At 37.2% G+C, this 17,797-nt stretch overlaps 1 protein-coding gene across 7 annotated transcripts in view; it reads left to right on the top strand.

The window, feature by feature from the left end:
- LOC145690593 (uncharacterized) overlaps positions 1 to 17,797 on the top strand; it is a 516,851-nt gene that overhangs the window by 425,018 nt on the left and 74,036 nt on the right. For all 7 annotated transcript variants that reach the window (XM_081765636.1, XM_081765633.1, XM_081765635.1 and 4 more), the window contains exons 2-3: positions 3,667 to 3,840; positions 10,657 to 10,779. In XM_081765636.1, coding sequence (XP_081621762.1) covers positions 3,738 to 3,840; positions 10,657 to 10,779 — 226 coding nt within the window. In that variant the 5' untranslated portion in view covers positions 3,667 to 3,737. The remainder of the gene's footprint in view (positions 1 to 3,666; positions 3,841 to 10,656; positions 10,780 to 17,797) is intronic.

Here is a 17,797-nt window from a genome sequence, read left to right as displayed (position 1 = left end):
ATGTACTAGAACACAATAATAATACATGAATTTAACATACCTTAATTGAAAGAAACTTTTCTTGCTTTGATATGAGCAAATTTCTGTATAACATTCGCGTAGTCCAATGTTTCAGCCAATTCGTGTTGTATTGATATAATCGCTAGGCCACTTAAGCGTGTTTCAGACATGGAAGACGTAGATAGTTTTTAATAAGCTTAAGTTTCGAAAACCTTCTTTCTCCACTTGCGACGGTTACCGGTAAGGTTAACAAAATCCTAAGTACAACACTAACATTGGGAGTAAAGTCATATTCCTTAATTAACTTTAAAGTTTCTTCTGTTGAACTTTTACGCTTAATTGTAGCGGATAACACTTTTAGTTCGTCTTTCAAATCACTCGGGTTAATATCTTTCGATTCTTCGTGTGTTAAAATGCCGGCAAGTTCAGTACCTTTTCAGACAAAAATTCAGGTGACATATCTTTAAGATTACTTATATCGTAATGAAAATCGAAATACTCGATGTGATGTTTAAGTAGCTCAAACTTTTCTCTTAAAGCTAACACAATCACGTCTAGAACTTAGTAATAAAAGTCGCTCTTGTATCTTGTTTGTGGATCTTCAATAGCTTCATCCTCTGCCTCGTACTGAAATTCTCTCTTCCTCTTTCGACTTCGAGCTTGCACTGTATTACCTATCCGTGGGTCATCCATGTATAATGCTGATGACAACTCCATCACATCAACTAAGTAAGATTGAAACTTTGCATCATTTCTGCTCCTCTCAAAGTATTCAGATATATTGTCGGGAAACCTCAACTGCATCCAACACACGAGAATCAATGCTTTGGAGACTTTTAATTACTATGTTTATGTGGAGTAAAAAATCATACCAAATAACTAGTGAGTAAAGGAAAGGAAAGTTATGCAGCTGGTTTTCTATACACAGAGCATCGACGGCGACCATTCTATCTATTCTATTGCCATTACTTATTTGAAGTAAGGCATCATAAACTTTCCCTGTTTGATACGAGGGACTCATATCTAAATGGAGTCAGAGCATCAATTCGGCTCTCGCATCTTGTGGTGCTCAATGGTTTTAAAGTGAGACTGCTAATATGCTCCTTTAGTATGGCCCAATGTTGAACCGATGCAGGAAAAAATTCTAACTTTTTTAACTACAAAAAATGGAACGGCGTACTGAAATGTTGTGGCTGCATCATTAACGACAAGGTTTAGTGAATGACTATTGCAAAGAACATAGAAGACTCGAGAATTTATTTCTAAAATTCTCTTCTGAATACCTGAATATTTGCTTTTCATATTGGAAACGTTGTCATATCCTTGGCCCCTTATGTCTTCGATAGGAATGTTAATTTCCTTTATATGTTTAATTATTACTTCTGTCAGTCCTAGACTAGTGGTGTATGTTACCGCTACGAAACCAAGAAAGTGTTCTCAAATTTTTACAGGGCATTCTCCATTACTGTACATAATTTCTACATGAACGATTATTGTCATTTGCTCGGTACCAGAAATATCTGGCGTACAGTCTAGTATTATACTATAATATTTTGCAACTCTCAACAAAGATAGCATTTTACTTTTTATTTGTTCACTAAGAATTTGAATAATTCCTGTTTGGAAATCTTTTCCTAAGTAATGGTGGTATTTATTTGGTCCTCCCATGGGCCTCAAGTGCGAGTGTACCTTTTGCATACTTGGAGTGGAGCGTTAGAACATTGTTGAATAGAAAAACATATAAAATATACCTTGATAATCTTATCCACCCTAGCTGAAAATCTTATCTACGTCGCTGCAAGGAAAATATTGAACGATACCTGTTTTGATAATTAAAAATGTGGAAAAATGCTCTGAATTTCCTGAGTGAGTATTTTCCTATGTGAGTGAAGTAAGTTCAATTATATTCTCAGATGAACACAATTTTATTTTTCCATGTGGGCCCATTACGAAGCATTATATTTTGATAGTATTCTTTTCCTTTTCAATTTTTGCCGCCTGGGCGGTGGCAGGGCTCGACCCTCTCTCGTGCCGGCCCTGGATAAACGTCGCAAGGATACCCCTTTATGTCGAAAACAGAAAGGACGGGCAGCACCAGGATGATATCAAGATATTTGATATGGTATAACACCGACTTGGCGGCCATCTTGAAAGTCGCGATCTTGGATATAGCGTAAGGTATTGAAATGAGAAGCGGGGTGTGTGATATATCAATGTAAGGTAAAATGCAGAAGGAAAACCAATGATGTAACCGTGAAAAACATATGTGTAATGGTGTGGACGGGACAAAGTGTGGAAGACTCGGGCTAAACAAACGTGTATTCGAAGTACAGAATAATAGGGCAAGACCCCACGACAATGGTACGCGACAAGTAACTGCAACAGTGTCTGTGCATGAAAGTGCATCCGCCGTGACAGGTTATGCCTTTCGAGAATATTGTTATTCCGTTTGGGACAGTGAAAACCACAGTTGCAACCCTCGATACGAGCGCTCGTTTGGAGACTACATAAACTACAAAGGACTATATCTTATGGAACAGCAATTTGGCAGCTCGGTCCGGAGATATCATCTTGAACTTATGGAACAGCAATTTGGCAGCTCGGTCCGGAGATATCATCTTGAACAAGGGAAATGGAATTCATTGAGTCAATGCAAAACGCTGCTTTTCCCTGATATTGTGACTGTTTGGGACCGTCGCAGAACAGTGTAGCAAATCGCGCAAAGGAAAAGAAACATTCGTAAAGAAATGTAAGCTAGAAAATGGCTGGGTTTTCTCATCCGTACACACTTTGTTTTTGATAGTGTTTAAACAAACGTGGGCCGAAATGCCCTTTGTCTACATAAAACAGCAAGAAAATTGAACAAGAAACGTACAAAACGTGTTCCAGGAGTGGGCTTCAATCCCAGTAGGTCGTGCTTTTGATCACCAATCCAAGATGATATCTCCTACATTCCGGAACGAGTTGCCGAATTGTTGTTCCATAAGAGATAGTCCTTTGTAGTTTATGTAGTCTCCAAACGAGCGCTCGTATCGAGGGTTGCAACTGTGGTTTTCACTATCCCAAACGGAATAACAATATCCTCGGAAGGCATAATCTGTCAAGGCGGATGCACTTTCATACACAGACACTGTTGCAGTTACTTGTCGCGTACCATTGTCGTAAGGTATTGCCCTATTATTCTGTCCTTCGAATACACGTTTGTTTAGCCCGAGTCTTCCACACTTCGTCCCGTCCACACCATTACACATATGTTTTTCACGGTTACATCATTGGTTTTAATTTTTCATTTTACCTTACATTGATATATCACACACTCCGCTTCTCATTTCAATACCTTACGCTATATCCAAGATCGCGGCTTTCAAGATGGCCGCCAAGTCGTTGTAATACCATATCAAATATCTTGATATCATCCTGGTGCTGCCCATCCTTTCTGTTTTCGACATAAAGGGGTATCTTGCGACGTTTACCTTATATCATATTGTCGCGTGGTGCTTTATGTTGCGGAGCATATCTCCGGTGTTTCTGGATGGGGGAACTCCAATTTGGCATTTTTTTTTCTTTTCTATTATGTGTCCTCTGGGAGAAGTGAGTCGGATCTGATCCTGCCTTGTTCTGTACGTTGCTTGTCAGAAGGTAATCTCATTTCTTTCTTTCTTTCAGATAGTACATTTATGAAGAAAGGATTACAATCCGCATACTGAAGGGATGAAGGAGTTTAGAAAATAGTCAGAATGAGAAAAAACTGGACAAAACAAAAGAATGGTATCCGCCTCTTCAAAGTGTTTTCTGTTTCCCTCTTGGCTTTATTTTTTTCCTGTTTTCTGTTTTATATTGGTAAGTGTTCTGTTACTTTTATACTCTTGGTATTACAATGAAGTGTGTTCAATAACTGGTTTCCAATTTAGAAATTCACGTATCTTAGACTAAGTGGTGTTGTCAGAGGGATGCCTACTAGTCACTGGATACTACATATCCGTGCTATATTCCCTTCGTTAGACTGTCTTAACCAGTGATGCTGTGGATTGTGGAAATGAGTGAAGTTTTTTTTTTTTTTTCATTGTTTATATATTTTACATTTACATCACCTTACTATTCACGAATTGAAATCTCAATCAACAGCAGTATTTCTTTACCTTCAGGAGAGTTCACATGTTAAGTTCGTTATCAGTAGTGAATGTGGTTTGTAAGAAAATTTTAGTATATGCGCATGCCCACCTTTACTGACGTACCTACTCCCTTTGGCGCCATACACGTCGTATTGCGCGGATAAAATATCTTCGGCCTGTCCTGAGTTGATGTACTCATAGTGATCAAATAGCAAGGATCATGTGAGTTTTTCAAATGAATGATCGTTTTTGTGGCATATCAGTTTGCAGGCTTATTATCAATTTGTATATGCAGTTATTTGCAAATGAGACAAGAAAATAGCACTCCGGATTACATGCATTATTTAAGCCAACAAAAGTGATTTCAAAGAATTTTATTAAGTGGTCCCCTTTAAAAATAGTTTCTTTGGACTCAGCGTTCTCAAATCAGTATAAAAAGTGCAATTACAAATGTATCCAAGCGTGGACGCTTTTACTATTGACATAAGCGGTAGTTCAGGGATTACAATTTTTAGATAATTTTTCTCGCGACACTATTTACAAATAATTTAAATTTCTATTTTATTCTGCGCCCTAAAAATTAGTATAAAAACGTAGTTACGTATTTGTCTAACCCTGGGTACGTTGTATTTTTGCCATGATCAGATGCTCTTTCGGTGAGTGTAAGTTTCTAGCCCTCAACTCCCTAGTACTCTGGTCGCTCTACCATCTAAGCCTGGGTACGGCTGGCATTTTAGCTTTTTTTTTTTTTACAGTGTGGTTCATCAATCTTGTTATACCTGCCACACTAACCTTCCTCTTTTCTCATACTGACTTAGAACCAGCTACGGCAGAGTTACTTTCTTAGCTCAATTGAACGTTATATTTCTCACTCTTAGGTTAAAGTTGCACACTTCGTTTCACGAAAAGCTAGAATTCCTTTCAGAGACTAAGTCCAATCACAACACGATTCTCAGAGATCTGTACAGAGGGAATTGCATTTTCTCTCCGTTCTTTATATAGACACTAGTTGCAAGAAGTACTTACGCCGAGGGTAGCCGAGCGTGGTGAGGCACTGACTCTTGTAAAGAATTTGTGAAGCTTGAAGATCGAGAATTCGCAACTCGATCTCAAATTAAAAAAAAAAAAAAAAAAAAAAAAAGCACGAAGATATAATAAAATGATTAAAAATGCAATATTTGTTACACATGTAACTTTCAAATTAATGCTTTCATGTTTATTGCCTATTTTTTTTTTTTTTTTAACTTTTAATTGTAAACCAAATACTTATAAGATTTTTCGGTTGAAAATCTCTAGAATCATCAGTGACACTTGGGTGGGTGTGAAATAAGACTGAAATGAATGCATATAAGCATGTAATTAGAAATTTATATGCCAAACTTATTTTATCAGATAAAATACATCTCTACTGCAAATATATTTGATAATCAATTAATCATATAATAATGACAAATTAAAAAAAATATATTTTTAGATAAAATACACTAACTGCAATGAAGGTAACCTTATTTTCTTTATTGTCACAAATATAGATATCCATCACTTACTGTAAAACGGAAAGTTGTGCTCCCAGCTTTATGAAGAATTTCCATATCCTTTTCACCTTTTCGTAAATAATCGTCCACTATGAATTTTTAAACTATTTGGTAATTTGCTAATGAAAAGGGGCACGAAATTTCCACAAATAAGAACAATAGATCTCTGCTGTGTTGTAACGTGTGAATGAAAGGTTTAAAACAACCTTTAAGAATATAAACTGATCGTCCGACGTTTAACCAGTAAATTATGAGCTGCTCTCTTTTTGAAGAGAACGGCTGCCATAAAAAAGGAATCTCAGATAACCTTTCAGTGCCTTTCAAGAGCCCACTAATTTTTTCCTTTTTCCCTTTAATATTACTTGCATTGGGACGTTTGCGTTTCATCGACATGTTACAACATACATTTATTCATGTTCCGTTGTTTGGCATGCACAAATAGTACAGTGGTCTGAGGCACCACATTGCAGTCAAGGAGAGTGCCAATTAAGGGTTCGAACTCCTCTAAAGACCATTTTGTCCTCCATGTCCTTACGTGTGTGGTATGTCTTTGCTTTTTAATTTAAAATTGAGCTTTCTGGATTATTGTTTCTACATAACACTTTATTATTTTATCATGACCGAAATCAGAGTGTTTCGTCGTTATTATAACATTAGAATCGTAGAAGAGTGCAATTTGCTCAATACATTTCATATTGAGTCTTCTTTTCTGCTACTTAACACTGAGTAGTGGTTTAAGTGTCAGTTTCACAAGTTGGGGGTTCTCGGTGTTAATTAAGGAATTTCGTATCATTTCCTATATTGATAACATGAAAAATATCCAATTTGTCTCGATCTTAGAGTTGAGACGACTTTTCATTGCACGCGCTATAGAAAGATTAGATACCAACAACATGTCTTCAAAATGACGTCAGCCGTATCAACCTTGATTCGTACCGTTTGGGAACATAACGTGTTTAGCATACAATTGCTGAAAACGTAAGGCAAATCCTTAGTATTGTTTCCTGCCAATTGTGAAATTGTTCCTAATTTTCTGCATCTTCTTCTATACTACTGCTATTAATAATAATAATAATAATAATAATAATATTTTAAGCAATTCGTCATTTCCAATGCATTCGAAATTACGTTCAACCAAAATTTGTAAATCGAAACAATTCTTTGCTGTATTCGTATGTATATTTTCCTAGAATATCAATATAACGCATAAATAACCCTAATTCTCTTGCCCAAAAAGAGGGCGTTACTATGTATCGTGATGAAGACGACAAATTCTACACATTTTATTATGAGCATGACTATAACCTTACTATTATCATCGGTGTTCTGCCACATTGACAGGTCCTTACAGCAAACCAATCTTTCTCCATTCATTGTTATTTTCAGCTTTAGTTTCTGTTAAGGCATCAGAATTTTCAATCTTCATATCGTCTAGGAGCTGACACTTTCTTCTTTCCCTCTTTCTCCTTTCAGAAACTAATCCTTTCAAAGTATCTCTTATAAGGCAATTCATCCTTAGACAATGTTCTAACCATTTTTTTTTAATTTTTATTCATTTATTTATTTTTTTTAGCTATCAACTTCAATATTCTTCTTTCTTCATTCACCCTTCTCAGAACTTCATTATTTCTCTTTCCAGTTGATTTTTCCATCCTTCTCCATATCTACATCTCGAACCTTACTATAATAGACGTAATTATAATTCTAGTAAAAACATCTCTGAAAGTACGGTAATGTGAGTATGACTGTCCAGCTCTACATTATAACACTGAATGGAAAGCTCAGAGCCCTTCTTCTAGCCACTTTCTCCAGAATTGGCATTTATTAAATATGTCGTGATAACTGTTTGTGTAAATATGTACCTTTTATTTCATTAATGATGATAATTGAAGACTCGCTGTAGAAAACAATGTAAGTGCCAACCACAAAAGTTACTGTAACAGTAGAGACAAAAGATGGTAAATTGTGCCCAAATGTCAAAAAGATAGAAAATACTATTGTTTAGAACTACAACCTAGCATATAACCAAGTATGAAAATCTAACTAAGGCATAAACGTATTCAAAAAATTAAATAAGTGAAACAATTTCACGGTGGCACTTACATTGTTTTCTAGAGCGAGTCTTCAGTTGCAACAAAAGGACACGTTTGGTGTAGGATGTGTTTCCCCTATTAGTTCTCACCCTGCCCCGAAGCAAGCTACAGGGTTTGTCCGGGAAGTAATAGGACTGATTTTATTCCGCCATTACTGTACTTCGGAGCGTGCGTGCACCGACTGGATCCGGTAGAGGGCGTTCCTAGCTAACGAACGAGCGGCTGGTCAGTTGTCTCCGAGCACACGGAGAGTCAGGACAGGCTTTTTCGCGCGACGTGTTTCTGTGAGTGGTGCAAGCCGAAAATGCAGCGTTCGTTAGAGCAGAGGTACGCGATTAAATTATGTGTTAAACTCGGTAAATCTGCGACAGAGACGTTTGATATGATCAGGCAGGCTTATCCAGATGATGCTTTAGCAAGAAGTGGTGTGTTTAGGTGGCACAAGGCCTTTTCGGAGGGCCGGGAAGAGGTCGCCGATGAAGACCGTGCTGGAAGACCTTCGACTTCGACAAACACCGACAATGTGACTCGTGTGCGCGAAGTTTTGAACTCAGACCGTCGACTAAGTATTCGTTTAATTGCCCAGATGTTAAATTTACCAAAAACTGTGGTTCATGAAATTGTGACGGAGCATTTGAACATGTGCAAGGTGTGCGCGAAGATTGTCCCAAAAGTGCTCACTGACGACCAGAAATTGCGGCGAGTGGAATTGTGCCAAGAAAATTTGAACATGTGTGAAAGTGACCCCCAATTTTTGAATAACGTAATCACAGGTGACGAATCATGGATCTTTGAGTATGATCCCGAGACAAAGAGGCAATCTTCCGAGTGGCACACGCTGGCGTCTCCTCGCCCAAAAAAGGGAAGAATGAGCAAATCCAAAATGAAAACGATGCTCATTGTCTTTTTTGACATCAAAGGCATCGTCCACCATGAATTTGTTCCTCCTGGACAAACCGTCAACGCTAAGTTTTACGTGGAAGTGCTCAAGAGACTCAAACGAAGGGTCAATCGGGTCCGATCAGACACCGGAGCCGACTGGAAGCTGCACCACGACAAGGCCCCGGCTCACATCGCCTTTCTTGTGAACAGCTACCTGACCAAGGCCGGCATCCCAACGCTTCCGCTGCCGCCCTACAGCCCAGATGTGGCCCCCCGGACTTCTTTTTGTTTCCTCGCCTGAAACGCCCGATGAAAGGCAAGCATTTTGAGACGACAGAGGGGATCCAAGCAGCTTGCACCGCGGCTCTCAAGGCTATTCCGGAGAATGACTTCCGTGACGCCTTCAATGCTTGGAAATCGCGCTGGCAGCGCTGCATCGACGCAGAAGGAGCCTATTTTGAAAGTTTTTAAAGAATTGTAACGATTGGCTCAATATTTTTTTAAAAATCGACTCAGTCCTATTACTTTCCGGACAAACCCTGTATTTCTAAATGGGACTGCCTGGCTCGTATATCACAATATTTACAACTTCCAGAAAAGTGAATTTTGTTGTTCTGTTTAATACATAGCACTCTAACAAATAACATTACGATTAAGGTTGCTTACTAGAATGGTTTAACATGCCCCATTTAATTTTCTTGAGTTTTTCAGTATTCTCTACCTCTCTTCAGAAAAGAGTAAGTGAAAGTTGAGAATCTCAACGTAAAAGACCTAGGATTCTATTTTCTGTCAGCCGTTCTTTTCGAAAAGAGAGCAGCTGATAATTTTGCCAGTCAGATGATCAGTTTATGTTCTTAACGGTTGTCTCAAACTTTTCATTCACAAGTTACGCCATAGCAGAGATCTATTGTTTCTTATTTGTGAAAACTTCGTACCCCTTGTGATTAGCAAATGTCCAAATATTTTTAAAATTCATATCGGACAATTATTTATGAAAAGGATATGGAAATTCTTCACAAAGCTGGAAGCACAACTCTTCGTTTTACAGTAAGTGATAGATATCTATATTTGTGATAGTAAAAAGAATAGAGTTACCTTCATTGCAGCGAGTGTACTTTCTCTAAAATATTATTTTTTAGTTTGTTAATATTGTATCTGGATTAATTGGTTATCAAATATATTTGTAGTCGAATTGTGTTTTTTATCCGATATAAAATTAGTTCGGCATATGAATTTCTAATTACAAGCTTATTTGCGTTTATTTTAGTCTAATGTCACACTCATCCAAGTGTCACTGATTATTCTAGAGATTTTCAACCGAGAAGTCTTATGACCATGACCATATTTAGGGCTATGACCATATTTTTAGGACTTAACGCCGTTTAGGCCTTAAGAATGTTGTCCCATTAGTTTACTGTGACAGCTCCTACGTATGTAGCATTTGTTAGCTATTGAAATAGGTACATGTGAGATTTCTGTAAGTTTTCATTATGTTTCAAAGTGAGAGTCAAAAGAGCTACCATTCATAATTCACTAGGTAGAATTGGATGTGAAGCGTAATATACACCAAGACTTCTTGTAAAGAACTCGATTTAAGCCAGAAGTTCAAAGGAAGGCTTTATATTGATAGCTTCTATTACTGTATTTTGGGCTGGATTTTAGTGGTTAATCTCATCTATAGTAACACTTCCTTAACGTAAACATTTAAATCGGATTCAAACCTTTAGATACAATATTGTCTAGTATGCATATAATATGTGAAAATAAATTTCTTCTCTCAGTTGCTTCCATTCAAACTTCTTTCGGTCTGTTCTATAACTTGCTAATCCTATTGTGAAATTACGTCCCAATTATAGGAACATTCTTATAAAAAGTCCTAAAAGCATGCAAATGTTCTTTGTTCTTAGACGTATCTTCTTGTTGATTTTTCATTATGAAGGGTGGCTATAGTAAATGGACCATTATAATAATAATAATAATTTTATATTCTGTAGAAGCACATTGCTTTTAGTTGTTCGTGTTTTATATTTCCAGTTGTTTACAAGACGGAGACTCCTCATATTATTCATCGAATGGGAATGAGACAAACTCAAGATGCTGTCGATTTTCGTCGAGAAGTTGCATCTCAGCTGGCAGACATTGTTCGTGAACTTAATGGTAGGAGTATATAAGTGTTTATGTTAGACTTATAGGTTTTAAAATAAATAGAGTTTTTTTTATCTGTATATCCAGATTGAAATTAATCTACTAGAAAAATAACGAGTAAATTACTCATTTTAAATTTTTTTAAATTTAAGCCAGGAGCTAGTTTTTGATAATCGTTAAAAATTCGGTAACACTTAAAAAGTTACTCGTTACGTTTCCTCAAAATATAGATGAAATAAATATTAAGTTTTCCAAAGTAAACATTTTAACTTCAATTCGCCTCGAAATCTGTGTAAGTATCCTATTTCTTCACTGAATTAGGAGTTGGCATTCAGGTTTCTGGACTTCCGGTATCTATGACTATGTTAGCGCGTCAGGTTTGAGGGATGACGTCCAGCGGCGAGTGCACTATCCGGGGAAAGGGAAGGAAAAAAGGATTGGGGAGGAAGGAAGCAGTCTGGGGCCTATATGTTAGGTACCACCCCGGCATTTGCCTGGTATGAATGAGGAAAACCCATGAAAACCTCATTCATAATGACTGGCCTGAAAAAGCTTTTTACACTTTTTCGCTTTCTTCACGGAAGTGTAAACCAGTTCTTTCATTAGTTCTTCGCTTGACACGTCAGAGTCTTCCTGATCAAGAACAGTTTCTGGTGGTTATATTGTTCATTCTTGATCTGTAGCTTAACCGCGTTGAAAGGGGGTTCTTCGAGATTAGGACCCCCCCCCCCCAATTTTGTTTCTTTTTTTGCAGTGCAATAGTCACTTTCTAAAACATCGTTTACAGTATCATTCGTCTGTCTTTGGTTGAAAAATAGAAAAGCGTTTTATAGTGATGACAGAATAGAATTATGCTTTGAGTCAGATACAATACAAATATCGTCGTTTGAAAAAAAATAGGACATATAAAGAATAAAACGTTTCAATTGGCTGATGTTGAGCTTGTCTACTTGATTCTCAATACATATTTTGTATTACTGTTACTATATATCCGTTCTCTGAGTTTTTAATAGTTCTCATACTGGCGGTACTCTTGTTTTATCAGATAATCAAAAAAGAGAAGGAACTTTATGCAAGAAAATAAAAGTCTGCTTATTACGTTAAACTCTTAAAGTTGAAATTTTAGAAGAGTATGACGTAAGTTTAATGTTTCTAATGATCTCGTTTAACACTGAAAAACAAACAATTGATTCTTTGGTAGACATGGATTGAATACCCGGCAAAGAAATGGTTGGAAACTAATTCCAAACTGCAAATTTTTTTGTCAAAGCACAGCTTAATATGCAGTATAATATATAATATATGCAGTATAATAAGAATATTGGAAATCCAGAATATAAAGTATTTAAACAATCCAAAGTGTTTTTAAATAAATAAGTAGATTGTTCTAATTTTTTGTTATAATTCAGAAATATATGAATTCGGTTTCCGACGCCATAATTGACAGGCATTCAATATGGGTGTCATTTGGTAAAGGCAGATGGTAATTATACTTCCCTGAGTTTGATCGCTATGTATCAATGGCATAGTAATATACTAATGAAAAACATAGAACTTTATGGCTGCTACTGAGAAAGATTTTAAAATTACTATTTTATTTGCATCAAAATGCAAAATGCCTACTTTCCAAAATCATCGTACTAGTGTTATTGCTTTAAAAAAGGCAGTGAAGAGTATCTAATAATTTTAATATGACATAAAACAAAGAATATTTGGGAAACATAAAAAAAAAAAAAGGAAAAGAAATAAAACTGACGTATTTTATTTGTATGTGAATCTAATGGCATATAGCAAAAAATGGTGATGTATAGTAACTCAATTTTAAAACAGGCTAGTGGTCCCAGCATGACTACCACTTGAACATGTTGTTTCAGCATCAGGAACGGTGCTACGGTTCTAATGATCCAATTTGACACAGAGGTAGTGTTAAGCGGTATGAGAGAACTAGGTGAGTGAACGGAAGAACGCGGAAATAGGAGCAGCGCCACGATAATGTATCTTTATATACCATGTGTTGTTAGTGATACCATTAAAATACTAATAACTGTATCATTCGTCAGTAGTCAGCAAAACCATTTGTTTGCTAAGAACATTAACTTTATAAAGATATCAAAGTGATCTTAAAATCCTGTGTATCAAATTGATTTTAATTACACCTATCCTGTAATTTCAAGCATGTAGATTGCCTTGCAAGGATATCATTAATGACCAGGTGACCAGGCACCCCTTAAAAACCTGCTTAGCTTGCACTGACAAGGAATGAGTATGCCATATGTGCGCCATTCACTGTGATGATAACCTCGACCCTTCTAGGAAGACTTTCCACGAGGTTATGGTAGACTGCTCTGGGTATTGACGTCTAGTCTTTCTGCAGAATAGCAAGCAATGCAGTTGTGTTATTGGAATGTTGCGGTTGAACCCTCAACCAATGCTCCAACTAATCCCAAAGGTGTTAAATAGCGTTGAGGTTGAGATCTTGAACCGATCAGTCGAATATTTGCACCTTCATCTTTTCAAGCTGCTCTGTAAAGGCATGCGCTGTATGGATGCTGGCATTGACGTCCGTACAAGCATGCCATTACCGAACGATTACGTAAGAGTAGATAGCGTAGAATTGTATGAAATTGCTTGGTGGCGGCTGCATTTGTTCCAGGCGCCAGACCAGGGGGTCCAATCCAATTCATTTATTCTGAGCATGAAATTATTAGATGCGCAACAAATTTCTCTTTCTCATACCTCTAGCCATGCCTCAGAAGCCAAACCTTGAAAGTCAGGGAAAATCAGGGAATTTAAAAGAGGTCAGGGAAATTTTAATAAATGATCCGAAAATCAGGGAAAATATTTAAAAAATAAGAAGTAGTCAGTGAAAATGTTGAGCTTTTGAATTGTTTATTTGTACAGCATAGAAGATGGTCCCCGAAAAGTCGCCGATTGAGATTTAGGTCACGAAAGTCTCCGATTGAGATTATGTACATACCAAGTGGTTCCCGTAACCTAATAGTAAAGGCATGGCAAACTCTTATCATTGACACAGGAATCATCTAAGATCTTATCATTACTGATAGAATTTTGGATGTGTTTACGGCCTTATTGTTGTCTTATTGACTAGTAGGAAAAATACTTAACTGGGCTATAACTCAAATCTGTGTCTTTGTGGTACTATTTTAAAAAGCAAAGGCTTTAACGATGAGTTATTTTTACAACCAAAGTCGTGTGGCCAAGATTTGTCTTTCTAAAACCACCACTAGATTGAGTCACGTTAAGTGAACCATGTTATTATACATCAGAGATTTTAGGTAATGAAGATTAGATTGGTTTAGGTTAATAACAATGAAACAAACTTACTGCTAGCGTAAGGAATATTATTGATTTTTATCTGTTGTTTTCGTAATAGAAGAAGCCTGTAGATACTCTTTCAAGGCTTAAATGTATGGTTTGATACGTGTAAAAGCAGTATAACAATTCAATTTGTTAAAACTGCTTTTTTAATAGGTAAATTCATTTATGAAAACTATTTTTATTATTATTATATGTAATGTGCCATTTTAAGATTCCTTTCGCGAATATCCACTAAATCGTTCCCCACAAGCCGTGTGTCCTGCAAGTACCGAATCTCAGGCTAGTTACTAGCTGTTACTTGTTTGTTTGCTGCTCACAGCTTAGAGCATTGCTAATCTTGGACATACTCTCAACTGTGATTACCTTGTGGGAGTTGGAAGGCCATACTGCAACTGCAGCTGGCAGGCAAGTAGGTATCTCGGTTTCTACAGCCAAGCGATGGATTCTGAAACATACTACAGGTCAGACTAGTAATTTACTATCTCCTGGTTCTCATATGTCTACTGAGGCGGAAGATGCGAGATTAATAAATGGAGAACGGTCAGTCCCACAAGGAACGTTTAGATAGCTAAGGTTCGATTCCCGGCGGGAGCTCATGTGGTTCGTATTCCACGTTAATCAGTAGGTCCACGTCTCATATAGCCTCGCTGCTGAAAGGGACGTTAAACTCAAAATCAACTCAACTAGATAGCTAAGGGAAGCTTCCCACTTTCTTGATGCTGAAATACGTTGCCGGGTTGCTGTCGTGAAGGAAGAATCGTCAGACGAACCCCATCTCCCGTTGCACGTGTCAATGTGGATCGCAAGTGGAAAACATAATTTTCTCAGGTGAATTCATATTCACAATATCGAATGAAGGGGCGCCGTTTTGTGTATCGTCCGAGGGGCATCCTATATGACTTGGATATGTGACTCCTTGCAATCATAGTGGTCATGTATCTATTTCATGTTGGGTTGGATTTCTAGTCATGATGTAGGGCAGCTTCACAAAATTTAAGGGCACCTGGACAGTTCCCAATACTTCAACATTATGCGTAAGATCATGGTGTCATTCAGTTCCAGCAAGACCAATCCCTAATACATATTTTCCGTGTTGTTCGGGAATGGTTCTCAGGGCAACCAAAGATTAATATAATGGACTTGCAGCCTCGCGGAGCAGGCCTCAATCCCATGAAAATAATGTGGACAGAGTGAAGCGTACTTTAAGGGACAGTTGTTCCGAGGCAGATTCAAGAACTCGGGATAAGCTGTGATGACTTGCTTCCGAGGCATGGCTAGAGGTAGGAGAAAGAGATAAATTTGTCGGGCATCTAATAGATTTCATACTCAGAAGAATGAAACGTGTAATAAATGCAGAAAGGTCTTGGACACAATATTAGTTTGCTCACCCTACAGCAGGGTTGTGAAAAACCCATGGCTTTTTTAAAAAACCCAGCCCAGTCGATTTTATAGGGTAAAATTGGGTTTTATTGGGTTTTATTAAATTTTGTACGCATATTTAAAACCATATTCCTACTTTATATACCATTTAAGCATTTATGTTCTACTCTACATGTGAAACTGGAATTCCCTTGTGGAATCACGGTAGTTCACGTCTGGCGCGGGTTCCTAGTTCGATCTCAGCTTCCGCCAAGTGCACTTTGTGGTGGACAAATATCGTGTGCATGGGTTTTCTCGGGGTTCTCCCGTTTCCTACCACTTTCGTCGTGCCACTATTATGATTCATAGCATGCCAGTCTCCCTTAACCCCGGTGCATAATCATAAAACATTGAACTAAACTGAGAAATAACAAAAAAGGAAGGGGAAAAATAATGCACAAGCAATCCGTGAAGTCCCATACGCGTTTTGTGAGACACACCATTGACACTCGCTTATATTTCGATTTCTAGAGGGAAGGAAGTACATAGTGTTCTAGAGTAACAAAGAGGTAGATAATCTTATGTAATATAGAATAGGAATAAAATCCCCTCTTACACTGATGATTTAAATCCTTGAGCCAGCCGTCCTGAGTTTCACTCAAAATACACCAGGAAAATACTGACATAGTACCTGAAGTTCAGTAGCCAGAGATAAAAAAAAATGACTTTATTGAATGGATGTTGTTTTTCTAAAAGAAAACTTTTTAAAGAACTGAAATGTTGGAAATGGATTTTTCTCATTTTCAGTTGCCAATTTGATTTCTTACAATAGATTTTACGATTAAAAGGGTTTTGTGACATACGATTGTACTGTGTTTCACATTCTCCATCAGATACGCAAGAAGAATTAGGGAGTTTTAGGAGATCTGATTGCCGTTCATGTTGAGAAGATGTAGATGTATCTTTAGTAATTTCCTTTTTCAAGTGAAGCGTTCTCGATTTGTAATTAACTGACACATGGAGAAAGACAATTTATCTGTTTATATTAATACACAAGTGTGTAACAGAAACAAAGGAACTGCAGCCGCTTTACTTTTGATTCCACACTAGCTGAAGTGCCCGTTTTTTGTACGGGGAGAATTAGGTTCAAGGAAAATGTTTGAGCCTCCTCTACTCTTTAGGATACGCATTTCAATGAAAGTGTAGTAAGATAATTTTTTTTCTGGCATTAATTTTTAACCCCTTTCTCTTTTAGGATACGCCCTTTAAGAAAAGTTACATGAAATATCCAAGCTTGAAGTAGATTCTAAAACTCATTTCAAACTGTTCAACCGTTTCCCTGTGATGCGATTACTAACAGGCAATATTGCTTTCAATGGAAACAAAGGAATTATGAAAAACTACTCCCTCCCCTTAAAACGAAAATTTTCAAAAATGTTGCAACACAAAAATGTCCATGCCAATTTATTTTTAATGAGTTTATGTACTTAGATTTATCTTCCTAACTTGGAGGGCTCGTGACATACTCTTTATATATATATACATATATATATATATATATATATATATATATATACAGTAGAGCGTCGATTATCCGAAGTAATTGGGGGACATGGGTGTTCGGAAAACTGGTTTGTTCGGATAATCGAATTGTACATGTTTATTTGCCAAAAAGAAGTACTGTACAGTAAATTTATTCATAAAAAGAAGTGTGCTGATTGTTGAAACACAGAGACTGGCGGCTTGGCCGGTCAGCAGCGCCTTATGAAGGCCCCATTAGAAGCAATGTTCCGCCAGCGGTGGTTCAGTGCGGCGACTACTGTGGGAAACTTGGTTTGGGAGTGAGGGGGATGATGGACGGTAGATTGGGAGAGTAACAGGTGCGAGCGAGTACACAGTTCGGTTAAGCGGTTGTTCGGTTGACCGACGTTCGGATAATCGACGCTCTACTGTATATATATATATATATATATATATATATATATATATATATATTTCGTGAATTTTTAACTTCCTGTACTCCTTTTCCAAGGATACGTCTTAAATCAAAGTAATATAAAATTCCTAGCTCAGGGTAGGTACTAACTATTGTATGTTCAAAAATTCGTTCCAAATGGTTTAACTGTTTTCCCGAGTTGCGCACACAAACAAGATTCTCTTCATAATATGAATAATCACTAATAATCATATTAAGACTATTATTGCAATCCATGTTTTGTAGTATATTTTTTGAGGTGGGCTTTTTTGGGTTTTATTGTGGGAATTGAAAAAAAAATCCACTGGGGAATTTTGGACTGGGGAAAATTCCAACAACCCTGTCCTATAGCTCTTT

This window comes from Thermobia domestica, chromosome 7 (assembly GCF_964235325.1).
Source record: "Thermobia domestica chromosome 7, izTheDome1.hap1.1, whole genome shotgun sequence".
Lineage (NCBI taxonomy): Eukaryota > Metazoa > Arthropoda > Insecta > Zygentoma > Lepismatidae > Thermobia > Thermobia domestica.
This window is presented reverse-complemented; position numbering and strand designations above follow the sequence as displayed.